The 20879-nt window shown below is 42.8% G+C and overlaps 1 protein-coding gene and 1 long non-coding RNA gene across 5 annotated transcripts in view; one reads left to right on the forward strand and one right to left on the reverse strand.

Moving 5' to 3' along the window:
* sfmbt2 (Scm like with four mbt domains 2) overlaps nucleotides 1-10602 on the forward strand; it is a 68230-nt gene extending 57628 nt beyond the window's left edge. For all 4 annotated transcript variants that reach the window (XM_035425827.1, XM_035425830.1, XM_035425829.1 and 1 more), the window contains 6 exons: nucleotides 1327-1436; nucleotides 2828-3003; nucleotides 4140-4309; nucleotides 4810-5067; nucleotides 6575-6703; nucleotides 7430-10602. In XM_035425827.1, the coding sequence (XP_035281718.1) occupies nucleotides 1327-1436; nucleotides 2828-3003; nucleotides 4140-4309; nucleotides 4810-5067; nucleotides 6575-6703; nucleotides 7430-7570 (984 nt within the window). In that variant the 3' untranslated portion in view covers nucleotides 7571-10602. The remainder of the gene's footprint in view (nucleotides 1-1326; nucleotides 1437-2827; nucleotides 3004-4139; nucleotides 4310-4809; nucleotides 5068-6574; nucleotides 6704-7429) is intronic.
* A 663-nt stretch (nucleotides 10603-11265) lies between these two features.
* Nucleotides 11266-20564, reverse strand: LOC118231720. Its single transcript, XR_004766133.1, has 3 exons — nucleotides 20290-20564; nucleotides 17107-17221; nucleotides 11266-11351 (listed from the first exon to the last, which is right to left on the reverse strand). It is a non-coding gene; the product is annotated as an uncharacterized LOC118231720 (long non-coding RNA).
* Nucleotides 20565-20879: the final 315 nt, after the last annotated feature.

Raw genomic sequence — 20879 nt, forward strand, 5'->3', positions numbered from 1 at the left:
TGGAGGGAAAAGTCAATGAGTGGCCATCTATTTGTTATTTATTGAATTTATGCATTATTTTATTCACAGTGTACACTTCAATATGGCTGAAGTGAAGTTGTTTTTTTTTCTCCCCGTATATTTTCTGAAGCATGGGGGGGGGGGGGGGGGGGGGTTGGTGGTCACGTTTGCTTCAAAGTTCCCTTTGAAGCAGATGTTGCATATATGAGCACAACGTTCAAGTGGCAGTGCTGAGCACCTATCATTAGGCAGCAAATGACGGAAGATTGCCACCGTTGCGATTGTTGTGAACCTTTTGGGGTCCCGAAGCTTTAGTCCTGTCACAGAAAGCGTTCAGTAAAATGAGAATTGCAGATATAATCCCTGACTAATTTCAAAGGAAGATGGAAATTCGGTTCAGCGGAAAAAAAGGTTTCTGTGTGGTGGTGTAAAATTGGTGTTGAATTGGGGGCAGGGTGTGTGTGTGTGTGTGTGTGTGTGTGTGTTTGCCGGTACTGTAATAGCAAGAGGTAGTGGCTGAGAAGCCTCAACTGTCTTTTGGCATTTTTCTCTTTTACACACAGACTTGGCCAGAATATTCAGTCTCAAGTACACCAGTCTTTGGCATATTGATACGGTAGAGTCGCTTGTTTCCATTAACACATGGACACAGAAGCTTTCTCCAGATGTCTGACATATACTGTCTACTGTCTGTGTATACCTTGCATCCTCTCTAACTCTCCTGCAGTTTATCCATTTCTATATTTATTTGTATTTAAACAAAAAAAAAATCAAATCCTCCCTCCAATATTACTGCCAAAATCCTCCCAGTACTCCCACCTCAACAATGTGTGTCTCTCTCGGTTTCTGTCTTTCACACTGTAACAAGGCTCAGCCAAATTCATCAGCGTGAATTCTGAGAGTGGTGATCTGAACGATGAAGCCTACTATTATGTTAATTGTTTGTCAAGTGTAGCTGGAAGATAAAATCTTTTTACCACACTGGAAGTAGGTCGCTGAATTGCTGTTTCTGTCTTTGTCTTGGGTCAGCTGTTGAGAAGCAGTGTTGAGTTTCAATTGAGTTGAGTTCAAATGAATGCTTCCGACAGTGTTTTCCCACGGAATTTTAAAACAAGGCCAAAACAAGTTAAGCAGATCAATAAAACCAGAACCTCTAGATTGGTCTTGGTCACGTTCTCCAGGCCCCTCGTTTGGACTGCGTTAGCACAGAATCGGTGTGAGCGTGCTACAGTCAAAGCTGCGCAGTTGTTTGAACCCCCTATTTTTGGAATTCCCCGGAAGTGTGCCGCGCCCCGTGTGTGACGCGGAAGTGCTGTGCCCCCACAGGTCCTCAGCATGCTCATCAACGCAGCCTACAAGCCCGGCCGGGTCCTGAGGGAGCTTCAGCTGGTGGAGGACCCCACGTGGAACTTCCAAGAGGAAACTCTGAAAGCCAAGTAGGTCCTCCCGCCACTTGCCCTAAAGAACTGGTCTGCCACAGGTTTGTCACCATTGACGTCAAACTGGACTCAGCAGACGTCAAACATCCAAGTTTTTTTTCTCCACGACCGCATCAAACAAAGTCCAGAGTAGAAATTTTTTTTTTTTTTCTTTCAAAAATCTGATCTGGATCAACTTACCATATCAGCGGATCAACTGCCTGTCGCTACCTTGCGCGTTTAAAAAAGATCTTGTCAGGTTGTCATAACTACCGCGTGATTACAGTGCTCAAGCACTTGCGCATTAATGTACAGCCATTAGAGACTCGCTCCGCATGCTGACGGGAGATTGCGAGTGTCGCCTACTTGAACATGCAGCTGTGCGAGAGACACGTCTGGGCCTCAGAGCTCCAGCCTCATTACACTTTCCGTAAAGCGGCGAAGTGTCTACAGTGAAGGGTGTGGGTGCGAGGGCGTACGTCAAAAATTTTCTCGTGAAATATCGCTTCAGGTTCGTCCGGCTTACTGTGAGATGATAGTCACGCTTGATGAATGAGACTCTGAGCTAGTTTGTTTACTCTGAAATTGCGCGCAGGACATAAATTATGTCTAAGCAAATATTTAAATAAATGTATTAAATGTGTAAGCAGTATTTAAAAGATCCTGTTTAAAAAGCAGTAAAATAAAAATGTTCATGTGATGTTAGGTACGCTAAAGATAGATATCATGTGAGCAGGGGCTTGCACAGGAGTCTGGGTTCTTGCTGTTTGAAAAGGGCAGATTTAGCGCGAGCGGAATTTTGGGCAGTGGCGATGTTTGCGCCAGGAAAGCAAACTGTAAATACGGAGCGAGCGGAGATGTGGACACCGGCCTCTGCAAAAAGCCCGTTTAAACAAAGCTGCAGTTCAGCTGTAGATTTAGCGGGAGTGAAGACGTTCGTCCGTGGCCTCCACTGGCCGCCAGTGTTCTCTGCACACAGAGTGTGTGTGCGGGCTGTGTACATGGAAAGAAAGCCTGCCCTGTGTGATGCTTTCACCTCCCTCGCATTTAACTTCCCCCCCCCATGTGACTCAAACTGGTGCTGGAACTAAAGCACTGATAAGGCCCGTTTCCTATTTCTGCTCAGACTCAGTTGCACCAGCCTGCAGAGTAAAATGTGTCCATTGTGTGCGGTGTGAATGGCACAAAGAGCACGGCCGTTTCCAGGTCGCGTTTTAGGACGTCCGCATTTGTGTGACGGTTTTCAATGGCCACGTAAACATAACTTGGCGCCGTGACAAAAACGGAATTGTTCAAATAGATCTGATTAGCCGAGGAATTTTCGGAGCAGAAGCGCGTGGCGTCGCCGCGGGCGACGGACGGACGAACGAACGAACGCGTCTCAGCCACCGGCTGTCGTCTCTCCTCAGGTACAAAGGGAAGACGTACCGCTCCACCATCAAGATCGTGCGGACGTCGGACCAGGTGGGGGACTTCTGCCGAAAGGTCTGCCTGAAGCTGCAGTGCTGTCCCAACCTCTTCAGCCCCACGCTGGTCACCGACAAGTGCCCCGAAAACTGCTCGGTGCAAACGAAGACCAAATACAGTGAGCGCACCGCGTGCACGCTAACACTAAATGCACACATTGGCTGGTTTCCCCAGACACGGATTAAGCCTAGTCCAAGACTACGCTTCCTTTTTCAGTGGATACCTAGAGTACATTGGGGAAATGTTTTTTTTAATCCAAGACTAGGCTTAATCCTTGTCCAGCCTACAGAGGCTTGTCCGGCCTTGTCTACACAAGCCTACAAGAGGAATTTAACACGATCTAAATCATCTGTGCTTTTTTTTATATAAATAGATATAAACAGATCAAATGCAAATATTTGTCCACAACAAATGTGTGTGCAAGCAGTTTTGCTTTATAAGCTGGGAACCAGTTTATTGTGAGAAAGGCACCTTGCGGTTAATGCACGATGTCCTCCGCCCACGCTAGGAGCGAGCACGAGGGCATTATCACAGCGCTTCTTATACACACACGCAATACACACATACACAAACGCACCAACAGACATGCTCCAAAGTGTGCGGTCTCTCACACATACATACACAGTTTCTCTCTCACATACGCACACACATTTCTTAAACACACACACACGTTCACATACACACACACAGTTTCTCTCTCTCTCTTACACACACACACTTTCACAGTTATTTTTGTCTCACACACACACTCACATAGACATTCTCTCTCTCTCACACACACACACACACACACCCCCACACACACAGTTACCTTTGCAACTGCTTCTGTCCTTGCTTGCAGCTGTCTTGTTTGCATACCAGGAAGGATGTGTGTCGTTTAAAACTAGTTGCCTCACCAGGCCACATTTTTGAAATGGCTGATTTCTGATATAAATCTCACAAGTCAGAACAGTTTCGTAGTCTCGGTAATTGTTTGACCGTTGATAATGTCAACAGTTACGTCAAATAGAATTTATAGGTCTACAGTAAGGATGTTAAGTACTTAAAGGTAGTTTATCTGGGATCCTTAAGGTTATTAAACAAGGATTATTAAGGTTAGGATTACATCCATTTCTCCTCAGGGACCATTCATTGACTATCTGTAATTGTTATGTGGAGTGCGCTGTCTTAACGCTGACATTCTAATGGAAACACATGTGTTTGTGTGCAAAGTGCCTTTGCCTGAGCCCTGCTTCTCTGTGGTCTGTCGCCCAGCGTACTACTACGGGAAGAAGAAGAAGGTGACGAGGCCGTCCGCGGGGGAGCAGTCCCCGGACAGCGGGATCTCCAAGCCCGCCCGCCGCAGGAAGAAGCGGAAATCCATCTTCGTCCAGAAGAAGCGACGGTCGTCCGCCGTGGACTACACCCCCGCGGGGTCACCTCAGGTGAGGCCTCTCTCTTCCTGTCCGTCTCGTCGCTCTTTCTCTCTGTTTTTCTCTTTTTTCCCACCCCTTTCGCTGTCTGTCTCTCTATCGATCCCACCCGTACAGGTTTACCCCACAGCACCGCAGGGATGAGAATGTCTTGTATAAAAAATACAGCAAAAAATAAACAATAAAGATAAGCAAAAAAAAAAAAAAAATATACAGGCCAGAAAATATTTATTGGTGTGAGCGGCACAAATAAATCAGTGATTCTATGAGAGTACGAAACCTGAGGGAAAAACAGGGAGAAGTAAACAGACTTAAAACTCAGATAATAGTAAGTTGCCATTTTTTAAGTTCTGGATGTTGTGAAGGTGTTTAAGGTTAATGACTTTTAATAATCTAGAGAATAACAGTAAAAATAACTAGATTTCGGCTCAACAGAAGCTTCCGGCATTGTGATAATTGAGAACGGTGACCCTGACCCCCATTGCGAAATAACCCGTCACTCCCCGCCGCAGGACAGCGACGAGGATGACGACGGCGAAGATCAGTCGGGAAGCGAGGAGGGGACCAGCTCCGAGCTGCGGGAGGACCAGACCGACACCTCGTCCGTGGAGGTGGCCGTGAGCAGCCGCCCCCGCCGCGCCGTCACCCTCCGACGGAACACCGACGCCGGCCCCGCCCCCGGCTCGGACCGCGCCCGTCGCAAGAGGCCCACCCGCTCGCTGTCCTACACGGAGAGCAGCAAGTACCACCCCGCCAAGCGGCAGGCCAAGGTCAGAGGGCTATTACTACCATTCAGACCTGGGTCGAATGCGTATTTGTTTTGGACTCGCGTACGTTTCTGTGCTCTGTTGATCTTGCCTGGTGTAATTGAGCCTGCCAATATGACCAGAAGGCAGAGTTTGCACTTTTTGAGAGTATCTCATTGGTTCCAATACACCAGGCAAGATCAGTAAAGCGCTGAAAAGTGTTTGAATCAAAAACAAATACGTATTTGGTCTGCTATCATTATTATTATTATTATTATTATTAGCAGACATATCAGCTCAATTGCTTATTTAAAGAGGTTATGGAAAGCATCCTGATTGGTGCACTGTCGCCACTTGGCCACGCCTTCATCTCACTGCAAACTGAAATGCCGCCACAATGCACACTGCACGCCCCCTCTTAGTTAGTGTTTGCTAAAACACTGAAGCTGATTTGGACACGCCTCTTTTTGGACCTGTACCAGAGCATTGCCCAAAGCATTCGCCAACTGCCGTTCCGTCCTCAAAATAGAGCCCTTGGCATGTAATAAGATTATCAATAGGAGACGAGAGGAAAGGATGGCACGATGCCAAGAGGTAGATGGAAAGAGAAAAAAAATGATTGGAAAACCGTGCGAGCTGCAAGCATCACAAACAGGCAGGGGATCACCTGAGCCACCATCTGATGAGCACCAGTCTCTCTTTAGGCAGAGCTGGCGAAGACAGCGGATGGCAAAGAAACGACTGAGCCCTTAACATTTAATGACATGCCTTTCAATCAGCTGGAGAAGCAAAGCCTGGAATGTTCTCTGTAGGCCCGATTTGCTGACAGTGTTTGGCTTTGTGTTAGATTGCAGCTGCTATAGGGAATGGTATGCATCGCATTGGAGCATTGTTCGTACGTTGCTTCGAGCATCCAAATTTATTTGTTGTTTTATGGCACTATATTTATGATGGTGCTACATGCACCAGTGCAGATATAAATCCTTTGAATTGCTTGATTGACCTCATTTTCACAATCTCCTCCTTGTGAATACACCCCAGGGAGACAAATGCCTGAATTAATTAAAAGATGTGTCAGTTGCAAAGGTGTCGCTCTGCATCAGTAGCGACATAAAATGGCTGTTGATCGAAACTTGCAACAACCCATTGTGATGGCTCTGTGAATCACGTGTTACACTTTTTGAGAATTTAACTCTAGTTACGGTTCCTACTCTACAGTGAACCTGCCCCTGAGTGAGACTGCACGCACGGCCATTTTCTGTTGAACGTTGTGAACAGGTACCTGAAGGGGCTCAGAGGTGGTTGTACAAAGATAAAGGAAGTGACACCTCTCGACTTCCTGTAGACTTTGAGTTGGCGGACTTCAGAAGCTTAACGTGCCTGCGTTTCTGTCCCCTGGGGGGGGGGGGGGGCGCGAGGGAGGGGCAGTGTGGTTTCTTTCACCGGCGCTATTTGAGTGAGCAGTTCCGACCGCAGTGGCTCACATGCTACAGCGCCCGCATGCTACGTGTCATTTCCCATGATCCCGCAGGTGGAGAGCTGTGAGGAAGAGGGCAAGCTTGTTCTGGACAGCAACCCCTTGCAGTGGACGGTGGCCGACGTGGTCCGGTTCATCAGGTCCACCGACTGCGCCCCACTGGCCAAAATATTCCAGGAGCAAGTGAGTGCTCTCACCTCACCCCACAAAAACAAAAACAGGCACCGCCTTCTTTGTGAGCCATTCACAGTGTAGAGTGCCGAACAGGAAGGCATCATTAGACTCCCAACAGCAAGAAAAAAAAGTGCAGAGCTAAGGTAGCACTGCCTAAGCATAGTAAAAATCCTGGGTCTCATTTTTAGTTTATCAAGTTGAAAAGTTAAAAAAATGTTTTGTACTATTTAACAGTTGCACCCTGTTGATCTCCCTTTTCTCAGAGGGACAGTTCCTGATATCATGAAACTAAATATTTAATTTAGTTTTTTATTTATATATTATGTATATATTTATTAAGTCTTCACTTTTTTGTGACCCTCGTGATTCCTAAGATATAATGATAATAGCAATAACAATCATCATCATCATCACCATAATAATGTGTACATGGCACTTTTAATGATTCTCGAAGCACTTTACATTTGAAGTAGAGGTGACTCACCTCAAGCCAACATTGGGCACAGCTGATTTCACAACACTTCAATTGAAGCACAAAGTGAATGCATATTTTAGCCACTTAAAATATGCCTGGGTGTACAATCAGAAGTTTTGATTTGCCATCATACAGTATCAGGTTTGAAAATACGCCGAGTGCATTATGGTCCTGATGGGTCTGGATATTTCAAAAAATGTTTGAGTGTGCACTTTGGCATTCGTCACTAAACGACCCTCTGCTCCCTGCTCTTGCCTCAGGACATTGACGGACAGGCCCTACTGCTCCTCACGCTGCCCACGGTGCAGGAGTGCATGGACCTGAAGCTGGGACCCGCCATCAAGCTGTGCCACCAGATCGAGAGGGTCAAAGTAGCCTTTTACGCGCAGTACGCCAACTGACGCCGTCCACGCCTCGAAGGGAGAACCCGGCCGCATCTTCACCCGTCGGCCGGGGAGGTCGCCGGGGCTTCTGTTCTCCGGCTCCCTTCCTGGGGGATTTCAAACATCGCTGAAGGAGTTGCGCGACGACGCTGGCTTCTGGAGTTCCTGGGTCTGGGTTTCACTGTCTGGAGCTGGCGTGGGTCCACCTAGTTTGGCTGGAACGTGGAAGGAAACTGACGCTTTGATTACAAAATTTTATTCCTTAGCTTAGTGGGTGAGCGAGCCCAGGGTCGCTGCTGGGCATTTCCGTCAATGCAGCCGGAGTCACTTTACACCGCCGGATTTGCTCACTGAGAATACACAACGGGAGGAAGTGATGTCAGACACTGCAGAGGATGTTCCTGTTTGGAGTCACATGACTGGATATGCGTATTTTTTCTTTCTTTTTATGGGATGAGTTGTTTGTCACAATGCGGCTTTTTGGAGGGAAGGCCAAATGCCCCAGTGTGTGGCGGGAACTCCAAGAATCCAAAGGTCTTCTGAAGCTGGCTGCTACAGGGAAGCTAAACATGTTACCAGTTTAATCAATACAGATAGGAAATCTGTAAAAGGAGAAGCATGATGATCTCACTTCAGTGTCCATGTTTTTTTTTTACCCAAGAACATGGCAGCAGAGTCGAGAAACCCTTTTGCCGCCACTTTGTTTGTTTGGCTGAAAACTTTTATACGGAAAATTGGATACTGTGCGATAAGCAAAGACCCGTTTCTTCATAAGTCTGTTCTCCTTGGTGGCCTACAATTCCGTTGAATCTACCATATTCTCTTCACCGCATTGCAAGGAAACTACCTGCGACAAAGCCATGATTATTTTGAGAGAGAGAGAGAGAGAGCAACCTTCAGAAAATAGGTTGTAGAAAGCGCATGGCTTAGTGATGTATCTACTGTGTACTGTGGCCTTTGAGTTTGAGCATTGCTTTGTTTTTCTATTGGATGTTTTTTAATGGGTTATGTTATGAGTTCCATTAACTGCCATAAGTGAAATTTGGTACACAGAAGGACCTATTAGTTGAAGTACTTCGTGATAGTTAAGAATTTAGTATTACAGTAATACTGTACTCAGTGTAATGAATACAGTAATACTGTTCTGTGTGTAATGAATACAAAAAAGGCTGATAAATCCAGCTTCTGAGGCAGTCCTGCTTGTGTTTGAAACAGAACCAGCAAACTGGGTGTGATGCGTTTACCATTCGTCCTGTGATTGGGGTCTAGTGAAATTATGAGACAATATTGCACCTTAAAAATATGTTAAATGAGTACAAAGCCTGACACAAACAGGGCTGAAGTTGACATGCACAATCAATATTTCTTTAAAAAATTATATTTTGTCAAGCTCTAGAAAATTAGTGAAATCCTGGACGTGGGTATGAAGATATCTTGATGTCCACCCACTGAGTTCAATGCTATATTTATTTGAGCTATTTAAACAAACAAAAAAAAGGTATTTAAACACATTAATAAAATAATTTATTTTTCAATCTAATTTAATGTGAGCAGTAATTTAATGTTTAATACCATTTTTAGTTTAGAAGAAAAAGTTAGTCGTATTTTGATCTGCAAACAAAGATGGAAGAATGATTTTAAATTTTTTGTGGATACATGCCAGTTCATTTTAGCCACTCTTTGGGCCTGTGTCTGCTTGTTCCGTTTTTCTTCACCTTTGCTGTGAAAACAATCAATTTTGAAAAGTACTTTATTCATCTATGCAAAATATGCTGTAAACAAGTTTCATAAAGCTTTGATTAAAACAAACAAAAAAAACACATTTACATAGGCTACATTTTGTACTGAGGATTTCTTACAGTGTTTCTGAGCACGCAAAATGAAGACTTCACATTCCATTCTTTTGTACTTGTTCTTCTTACAGTACCTTCGCTTTATATTGTGAATACTATAAAAAAAACTGTCTTTAAGCCTCTGTGATCTGTATTGTTCCAAAGTTCGGAAGAGAAAGCTATTTTAAAAAATCAATTTGTGCCCTTCCGAAGGAAGTTCCTAACAAGCAGAACTTCTCGGAAGAACAGATATTTATTGGCAACTTTATTGCTGACTCAAGCCAGGGGATACTGTGTAGGCAACACAAGCCATTTAACGGTCTGTACTCTCCAAAAATGCCTCACTTTCTAACACAAGGTTTTGTAGGAAGCAAACTGTGAAATCGCCTTTGGTTTTGGGTTACTGGGATGGAGTTGTTAAAAAATTGAATAGCGTATCAAGTGACCATTTATTTGGATTGAGTGTCCCTTTAAAAGCTGGATGAATCCCATAGGTTTTTACCAGAGGGAATGGGAATGCAGTGAACAGCTTATTTTAATTAGCAGTGACGATGTTCCAACAATTACAAACAAAATTACTGCATACTGTGATACATTATTTTTTTCATAGTCTGACCAGTAAGAAATGGGTGCGCATGCCTTACGTTACCTTGGTTGCCAAAGTCATTGTTGTCCATTGCTTTTAAACTGAACAATGGACAGACATAATTCCCCTTTTGTGTATGGTAGGCTGAACTCCATTGTAAAAACAAAATTAAAAAAAAAAAAGATCTAATTGAACGTGATATGCAAAGGCCATGACTATAACCTGGTGTGTATTGTGGAGTCAAAGCGATGTAGTGCACTTAGCCTAGCCTAGCCTAACGTAGCCTAGCTCACAGAGCTGGAGAGGACAGAGCTCTGTGTGATGGGCTTCAAATGCATCACGCTCCATAGTAGCACAGGAGGGCACAGCAACATGATAATGGTTTACTTTTGATTTCATCTGGTGTTATTTTAAACGAATAAAAGTCTACAAACAATATGAGAGGTTGTATCTGTGTGGGCCAAATAATAATAACAAGCATTAGAATTCCTGTTTGTTTTTTTCGTCATTGTGCCCGTACCCAGACGCAGCCAGTGGTAATGCTGCAGTGATGTCATTTTTTTTTCTATCACTTAGTGATGTGTAAATGTGAAAGTTTTGGGCAACGTTGGTTTTAACTGAAAATGTCACGACAGCCTCTCGAAAAATGCAATCACAACACCCTGTTTTCTTTCTAAATTAACTTTCCAATTAACTTCAATATACGCACCCCGTAGTCTTCAAGGATTGAAACAAATTAGCTGGTCAGAACCTCAGGGTTCGCTGCAAGCCTGCAGACATCAGAGGAACACAGGTGCAAGCCGTTAAATTAACTAACCGTGGAAAAAGAATAGAGTCCGTTTCTGTGACTGAAAATCAAGTCCTGTTCCAGATCCTTAAAGCTGGTATAATTGTAGCTTTTGTTTTTCTTTTGTGCTGTTCATCTTGTGGTGCATTTGATGGTAAAATGCGACATCGGGATCTCCCACTGTGCGCTGGGTATCCCAGAATGCCCTTCTTTTGTTTGCGTGTATATATTCACATGTACATATGGAGAACATGTATTGAGATTTCTATTTTAAATTTGGCTGAATTTGAAGATGCACATTTGTACATGTCATTTTAAATAGCACATTAAGTAAATGAAGAAAGATGAATTATATTTAATTCATACATATAGTAACTTTCCAGGCCACTGTAAGTGTTGGGTCTGAATGGGTAAATTGAGAACAAAGATGACAAAATGTTAAGAAAGCAAGTCATTGTACCTTATTAAAATGACCGGAAAACCCACCTCTCATTTGTGTTCCATTGACTGGCAACATTCTGTGCATATTTTTGTTGCGCCTCTTTGCAGTGCCAATGGTAGATGATACTGGTGATAGAAGGTCTGAATCGTCCCCTGTAACCACCAATGAGTCAGAAAGAGACACAACCCACAGCTGCTGCCTTTCCACTAAGACTGCTGGAATCTCTGAATAGAGATATGAGAATACATTTTGATTTAGTGTGCTTTCTTAGTGTTTTAAAACATGAAATGGATCTAAAACATTTGTAATATATTATATTTGTGTTTAATACAGTGTGTGTATGTATATATATATATAATACACACACACACACGCACCCACACCTGTACCTACTGAATTAGATACTCCCTCCCTCCCTCGTTGTCTTGTGGGACCTCCACCCATAGCTGGTACTGACACAGTCAAGATTTGATTCTGGACATGTCACTACATTAAGGACAAATACCATGGCTGAATGGGATACCTCAGAGACCCTAATTTACACATATTTCTGTCATTATAACTCCGCCATTATAGTACCTTGTCTGCACCATACTCACATGTATTTTTTTCTCTGTCATGTATGTTCACACATTCTACCATTTAATATTTTTTTTCCAGAATTTGTGCTCGTAGTTCTCCATTCCACTGACCTTAAACAAGAAACATTATACTGTGTTGCGTCATCTATTGTGTGCTATATTAATTGAATTCTACAAAGCCAACTCCCTGGCATTTTCTTTTAGTCACTCTGAAAGGCAGTTTAATAAACTGCCATCTCTTCTGTTGCCAGGCAACATGCTTTCAAATGTCTTTTTTGTATAGTTTTCCAGCTGTTACTCGGTATGAACTGGGGTTTCTGATTGAAGAATAAATATCAACTCAGCAATGGTTATGTTATAAAGCACAGTAGATGGAAATGTGAATTAATCTGCTGCAAATATCTACTGTGTAATTCACTGTAGACATTGACAGTACTTTTTTTTGGTACGTATACATTCAAATGGTGCTGTGGAATTGTCATAGGAAATGATATCCAGTTTTAGAGTAACAATTAACATATATAAACTTATATCTTAGAATATGCACTGCAAGATGTTAAATTTTAAGCACAGTTAATTGGAGCTCTCCAACTCAACTACAGTTTATGCTAATATACATGAGAAATTAGGTGGTTTCGTGAAACCTGATCTTTGTTTCAAACTTCTAATTAAATATTTTTCCGATTATTTATATGAATTCATCACCATTACCATTTCCAGCATTTAGCAGACGCTCTTATCCAGAGCGACTAACACAACTTTTTACATCATTTTTACACTGTATCCATTTATACAGCTGGATATATACTGAAGCAATGCAGGGTAAGTACCTTGCTCAAGGGTACAACGGCAGTGTGCTACCCAGGAATTGAACCTACGACCTTTCGGTTACAAGCCCAGGTCCTTACCCACTGTGCTACACTGAATGAATAAAAAAGGAAGCACCACTTTTATCCATTCTTTCTAATTTCCAGAGACTGAAATGAGAGATGATGTTTGCATACCCAGCCAGCTACAGAAGACGTGTTCTTCTCTGTGCATTTCCCAATTACGTTAACGTGTCACATGCAGGCTGGTGTCACATGTCATCGCACACCATTCCGTATTGCCCGACTCCCTCCGCTGCACTTCTCATGTTGTCAGGAGTATTGCCCAGAGGTTTAATGACAGAGGCGAGGAACTCTTAACAGTTTCCTGATACTGTTACCAGTCACCCGCGGGGCATAGATTAGTTAATCCAGCAAACGACTTTGATAAATTATCTGGGCGAAGAAATAATCAGAACTATCCTATAATTACGGGTGGTGATAGCCATGGTTTCTGAACTCTTCTACCTGCAAAATTAGGGTTTAAGTACCTTTTTAAAAAAAAAAAAACCTAGGCATCATTTGAAGTGCACCATTGAATTTGTCCTTTCATTCATGGTGAACTCATAATGGACTTTTAAAGTGGTCTCTTTCAGACGCGGTCATTGGCTGAAATGGGTAAAAGGTGTGCAATTTCAAAAACGGCAAAAAAAAAAAAAAAAGAAACATCGCTGGGCTTGAAACTGCAATTTGTTGTTCTTGGAGATGAGCCTTGGAATGACAAACACACGGTGAACGGTGGCAGATGGAGGGACTGTTTGAGGCATAAAGGAGGGTTACATGGGCTGTGGTGCAGGGGGGGGATAGTGCTGGAATGGCTGATTGTATTACAGCTCTCAGGGTCAGTAAATGGAGGGTCAGTAACGCTGACAGAAATTGCTTTTACGAGCGACTCTCCATCGCTGGTGTGGAGCAGCGAGACTACACAGGGGAGATGGAGCGAGGCGTACAGACTGCCTGATATACGAAGCCCTACAACATACTTGCAAACAGGAAGTGGTTGGCCTACATGTTCTCTTAACCACAAATTAATACGTACTCTAAAAAAATATATATATACATTTTAAAGGTGCATTAGCAGGGCCTCTCATGAAATCTCTATGATAGTCCTTTAGTCTGTCAGTCATGTGAAAGTGCGTTGTCCATTTTGCTGAAATGGGTGCCACCCACATCAATGTGACTGCAGCCGCACTGGCAACCCGGTCCCTAATGTATTCAGTTGTGGTTGGAAATATGTCTTGCCTGTTGCATGCAAACCCTCTCAAGTAGGCCTACTTGAGAGGGTTTGCATGCAACAGGTCCCAAACCAGCCATTGCAGGGCCTGATGGACAGACAACCAGATGGCAGGTTTCGGGGGCCAATGACTGAATGATAACTGGTGGGGTTTAGTTTAGGTGTCAGTTATGCCTGCAGCCTGGACTTGGGTGCTTTAACCCTTCTTAGAGAATGGAGAGACAGAGAGAGAGCGAGACAGGAGAGAGCGTGCACAGGAACGCTATGCATATCGCTTTTGTCAGTTGGAGCACAGGTGAAGGGATGATGGTTTTCTAGAGAAATAAAAAAAAAAAATAAGCTCATGTCTGGTTAACCGCGGAGTAGCACTTGAGCGCTACGGCGCGGGCCCCGAAAGTGGGTCAACGTCGCAGCGCCGGCATACCAGCGAGCTAGGCCATGAATGGGAGCGTCCCGCGTGCTCGCCGTGGTGATTTACTGCAGCGATCTCCTGGAGCTGCAGCGAGCCTATCGCTGCACAACAGCCACGACAAATGGTGCTTTTTTTTTTTTGCTTTTTTTTTCTCACCCTAACCGCTAGAGTTTTGGAACGAGGCAACAACAGAGACGCAGCAGCACCGGACCGGACAGGCCCCCTCCGCCCGCCCCGGTTTCGTTAGGAGTGACAGTAACACAGGCAGGTCCCGTCCCCTCTCCCCGCGTACGCCGCGCGTGCATACGCGCGATGCGCTGGACGTGCGAGGAGACAGAGCCGCGAGGCGAAGGCCAGAGGACTGCATCGGAGGCTTGGGTCAGAGTGCCCTCTGTGGGACACTGCGCCGCCCCGGAAACACAGCGGTTTCTAAATCGAATCGCTCCCTTTATAGCGTCCCCACAGACGCACACACAAATGAGACAGTTACAGTACTGGTAAAAGCCCAGCGTTTAAAGCCGCCCGGTCAGGCAGTAAGTCAGCCTTCTTTTTATTTTTATAAATCACATTCGGAAGGGTCTAGTTGTTTACATAAGAGATGTATAAATTTTATACCCATTAACTTCAGATAAGGACGCCGATGAGATAAAAAAACAAATCGTATGATTTGATTTGACGACAGGAGGGTGAATGCATTACTTTCCAAGCGGCATCCAGTGTGAGTCACTATTGATTATGACTAAGCAGGCTTATAAATACGCACGCGTTCATGACTTCAGTTCCCGCCTCGCCCGCAGTTTACCAGCAGAATGATTTCCTTTGTTATTCATTATTCACAAGTCATCTGTTCTGCCCCCGGGAATATTTCTCCATCTGTTAATGTTTTATTCCGCTCCCAATTTACAAGGTGAAAGATGCATTCGAAATTGAAAAAACACAGAGAATGAATGTGAATCCATTTTTTTTTTTTTTTTTTAACTTGCCCCATAACACTTAATATGATATAATGTATTCATTGATGTTGTCTTGGGAAGGTGACATGCTGAAAATGAAAAATGAATTGCTCTTTTTATGTATGGCGGGAGGCGGAGGCGGTGGCGGTAGGGCACAGAAAGTGAATTTCCAGGTTATTGGACATCGCCGGGTTTGTACAGAGGCGGTCAGAGCCTCCAGCTGGGTCACGTGACACGGAGGACAAGCAATAAAAATGTGCAGTTGGGTCAGCTGACCTCTTCTGTCCTGACCTAAGACACACGGGTCCAAGGGCTCGGCTTTGACTGGTGGGCTCCAACTCTGGAGGGTGGGGGGGTGAACGGGCGCGGGTGGGGGGCGGGGGGCGGTGTAGTCATGGTTACGGTGTTTCTCACTTTTTCTTTTTTTTTTTTTCTTTCTTTACTCTTCTTGAAGTCTGGAGCATTCTCTGCAAGGCAAGTCCCCGTGTGCTTATTCCGGCACAATCTCACACGGTTTTGTACAATAGGAGCCCTAGTTTTGTTCGCTACCGTGGGTGGTACACAATGCAATTATGCAAATGCTACCCCAGGGGAAGGTTGACATACAGTTAATTACAGATGGCAATCATTTACTTCAAATGGCAAGCACCAGTTATTGTCCATGAGACATATTATACAGCACTAACAAACTGTAAATCCATAAGAAAGGCTTTTAGACGTGTCAATGCAAAAATATATAATGTTCAAAGAAACATAAAAAGAAGTCACGTATTAAAATATAATCTATTACCTCTTTTTTGTATGCTGTCTTCCCGGGTTTCAAAATATAATCTATGTTATCATGTAAAAAAAGTATCAGAAATTGATACTTTATTCCTAACACACATTGGGATGTACAGAACGTGTAAACCTAATAATACCTTTGGCATTAGTAATACGGTAAAATATGATGAGGTTTTCATGCTGTAAGTGAATGATCACAGGGTTTAAATGTTAAAGGAGCGAATCTGATTTTGAACAGGTGGGAAAGCTAACATACTAATATACTGAAATATATTGCAGCTATGTGGCAAAGTGCTGGTTGCATTTTTCCTCTTGCTTCTTAGTGCTGTACACTCACTCTTTCTCTGCCTTTATACCTCTCTCTCCCTCAGCAGTTTGGGAAATCCCTCACTCTGTATCCTTTCCTGCATCTCTCCCTCCCTCCCTCTCTCTCTCTAGCTGTGCAAAGGCTCTTGCCCTGAATTACACACACCTCTGCTTTATGCCTGTGCTAGACATTTGACAGGCACCGTCAGCTTGAAGAGCCAGTTTCTGTTGGAATTTGATGTGTCAACAGGGCACGGGGGATATGATTGATTGCAAAAAAGCACTGCCTGAGCCTGTTCCACTATTTTTCAGGACCGATAAAGACTTTGCCAGATAGCGATTAGGTTTTATACACAACTGCATCGACAGAGATTAGTTCAGATGCAGTATTCTGCCAATAGAATTTCATTTTATGCAGCATTCTGTTGATAGTGCTCAGTTTTACACAATATTCCATGGATAGCATTTCATTTTATACAGTAAAAACGTCGATAGCGTTTCGTTTTATACACTGTTCCATAAAAGTCTCAGTGAAGCATACAGTAACTGAATGGAGATAAGCCCAATTAGTCACGCTGCCAGTTGCTTGCCTGATGTTCTGCCTTGCAGTGCTGATAAAATGAGGCTTAGGTAGATATCAGCCGCTGCTAGTAGAACCCACTCTTGTTTGAACAGCAGAATGTGGACTTTGGTGTGGCCACCGATAAGAAACAGCAGAGAAGATAATGAAATTATGGTTTGTCATCCAAGCAAACCTGACCCTATGACTCACCTAACAGACTGTAGGGGCACGTCCAGTGGATACACCAGTGAATAAAGGACTTGGCCGTTGGTCCAGCACTGAAGATTTTCACGTCAGCACCAAACTCCTGACTTTCCGGACACTGCTGTAATTTAATTTAATTTGAGATGGTAAAACGAAATGGGTACAAAGAAGAACACACATATACACAGAGATTGTTGAATTTTTAAAATAGTAAGTAATGCACTGTCAAAAAACTTGTGAAATACATTTACAGTGAATTTGTGTTCACCGACAATAATTAGAAGTATTATTGTCATTATTTTATTTATTTATTTCCAATAGTCAATAATGAATGGAATAGCTGAGTTCAGACCTTATTCACTGGAAATCTGAATCAAATTGAAAGCTTTGTGGTTTTAAGATTTTTTTTTTTCAATTTATAGTAAAAAAGGACACAACACAGCATACACACAGCATATCAACCATTCCATCAGAGTCACCAGGAGAGCCAATCTCTGCCTCTCAAAAGAAAGGACATGGTACAGTAAGAGAGAGCCAATCTCTCCTTTCCGTGAGGCTATCTAATGAAGGAAAAAACTATTAAAAAATGGAGTAAAAACTGGGGGGGAAAGGACAGCGTGCAGGCAGTAATTAGCCCAGATGTTTAAATCAAGCATCTCCTGATTATCACGCTCCATTTGTATTTGTGTGTGTGTGCATGTGTGTGTGTGTGTACGTGTGGCGCACACGTGCGCATTGTAAGTGCACTGAGTAGATGCTGAATTACCCTTGAGCGGTCTGCAAAGGGCAGGCGTATGTGTGCTTTAGATGGATGTATATTTTCTGCTTGGTGGTGGCAGTCCAGCAGAGTGGACTCTGCACTTGATAGGGCTGAATATTTAGGACTCTGCCATTGGACCCTGGAGAGAGATCGGTGCTTTTTCTCAGTAACACCAGCTGCACTAATGGGTTTTACATTACATGTAAAACTGCAAAAAAATTAATTGAGTATAAATGTAATTTTAAAAAAGAGAATTTTCATAAAGGCTAAATAAAACTCAAAAGAATGAGGATAGGATAACAATATTAATTTTCAAGGGAGCTGTTGGGAAATTATAAGCAAACTTGTTTTTGATCTTACTGTGATAAAACATTTTCCCACAGGCAGGCACTTCCTGTGTAAATACTTCCAGTAATATTCACCAAACCTTGCTATATTGGACTGATAAATAGCACAGACCAAGTTCATGCACAACTTAAGTTAAACAACTTGTGGTGACCTCTAGAAACAGGCATATTTCAGGCATATTTTAAAGCCCAATTTTATTTGAGACATAATTCTACCTCTTGTAAACTACAAAGCAACTGAGTATTTCGGCATTTTTATTGTTTTGTTAAACTGAAATCTCACAGCTCGTTAACGTATTACTAATTCACAAAATTAATGGAAATAGATTCATTTCGGGTCTCATGAGACATGTTACTCTGGTGTGTAAAAAAGAAAAAAAAAAAAAAGAAAAAGCCAGATGGATTGTTTTTCATAAACAAAATATTCTTTGTCTGAATGTGAGGGGGAAAAAACAGCATAATAACATACAACTATTAAATTCACAAGAAGGTTTTATGAACAATACACTTGCAGATATTTATGTCAACCATCTGGTTTAAAAAAAAGAGTTTTTATTTGTAAATCCTTTCATTTGTAAATATGGCCTGGAGAAAATTTCAGTTTGTTATGTCATGCACTTCAGTCCTTTACCACAGAGGGGTCAGTGGAGCCTCTATTTCTACATTGGAGTTGAACCATTTGATTAATTACAGGAATCATTGCGCAATTGTTCAATTACCACTTAGGCTTATTAGAAGAATGACAGCGCTATGTTTCTGTCCGCTAACACTTGTGTCCCTTGGCAGGCTCACTGTGCATCAGGCCTGCCCAACCCTATTCTACTGTCCTTTAGGTTTTCATTTCAACCCTAATGAAGCACACCTGCTTTTCACCAATTAGCAGCTCAGCGAGATCTCTAGCTGTTGAATGGTGTACTTGGTTAGGGTTGGAGTGAAAACCTACAGGACAGTACATCTCTGGGAACAGGGCTGGACAGCCCTGCTGTACACGTACTGTGTCATAACATATTTTAAGTTAAATAAATAAACGGTCTACAGTAGGGACATGAATTAATTTCACTTCAGGCAGCAGTGTAGCATAATGGGGAAGTTGTCAATGCAACTCAAGGTACTTACCCTGAATTGCTTCAGAAAATATGCAGCTATATGTATTATCAGCGAAAATAATGCATGCTTTGTTATGTCTGGATGAGCGTCTGCTGAATGCCAAATAATTATTATGTAGCCTAAGTGAAAACACGGGGCAGCTGTGAATGTCAAACATTGAAAGGTACCGCATGCGCGTTTTCCCTAGAAGAAAGCGATACGAATTGCATCGAATTTCTAATGAAAATGAAACTACGACTGACGTATAGAGAAAAACACACAGAGAACAGCCGTATTTGATAACCCCCCACACTAATTTCGGTAGAAAGAGGAGGGATACACCACAGATTTATTTGCACCACAGATTTAGAAAATACCAATCTCTTTCTTTTCAGTTCAGAAACAAGACTGTTTGCCGTCCAAGTAACATGCTTGATTCTAGTTTTTATACGTCAATGTTCAGATTACAATAATCGGTCGAGAGTAATCGTAATTATTGTACCAAAATCTTAGTTAAAAGAATCCTATAAAAGTTTGTTACGTAGGCGTAGGCCTACACGCAGACTCGCGATAAAAAAACGCTACTTCAGTCTTCAAGACACGGCAATTGTATAGCCTAAACACAGCATGTGGGGAACAACATTGTCACTAAAAACGTATTTTAGCCTATAGCCGTTAATTTGCGTATTTTAAAGTTATTATTTTGCGAGGTACACGTTTGAAGTCTGATGTCAGCTATTCAAGACTTGAAACAGAAAATTTATGTAAACATTCTTCCGTAGATATTAACCTTTCAAGCTGGATTTGCAGCTGAATTTACAAAATGATTAGGTAGCTAGCTAGCTGGATTGGCGGAATAAACCAAGCATGCTAGATGGCCTACCTGCGATCAATACAATGGTGGATACTTTGATAGAAAATTAAACTGTCGACTGCCTATGATATCTGTCTAATAAAACTGAGGCAGATAGAGCGTTGGTTATTGACACGGCCTACCTGTGGGGTAGAAACACTGCCAGCTCGGAGTCAACCGTCAAACTGTTCATTGGGAAAGCCACACCGATGTTGACATTTGTCTCGGTGCTGCTGTAACTGCATCCCCTCTACAGGCGTCGAACTCTAAACCGGACAGCTGCCATATTCGTAGAGGGAAATACATTTGGTGTCTCTCTCAACAAAACATAGTAGTTTCAAACAAATTTGGTGTCTGGCTTTCATTGGCAGAATGGGGTGAATATTTCATGCCATGACATTTTTTGTTTTTGTTCTTGTTTATTATAATCTTTCTCCCGTGGTAAAGGTAAGTTGCAAAACTTGCAAATAAATTAAATGTTTATCTAGACGTTCGTGCAAGCATGTTTCACTTTCTACATGCTTATCTTTAACAACATGTTACTGTTTTGCTCTTATGAACACCACACAGTCACAGCAAAATTAGTTGGGTGTTTGTGCTATTACCAGTCGCTGAACTGAGGGTACCTACAGTGACACCTGGAGGATAACGGCTGAAATTTAGGTTTATAGCCTCGATTAGGGTGGTCAGTTTCATTGCTGTAGGGCAAGTGTGTGTGTAGATTTGCATCGTC

Source organism: Anguilla anguilla, chromosome 7 (genome assembly GCF_013347855.1).
Source record: "Anguilla anguilla isolate fAngAng1 chromosome 7, fAngAng1.pri, whole genome shotgun sequence".
NCBI lineage: Eukaryota > Metazoa > Chordata > Actinopteri > Anguilliformes > Anguillidae > Anguilla > Anguilla anguilla.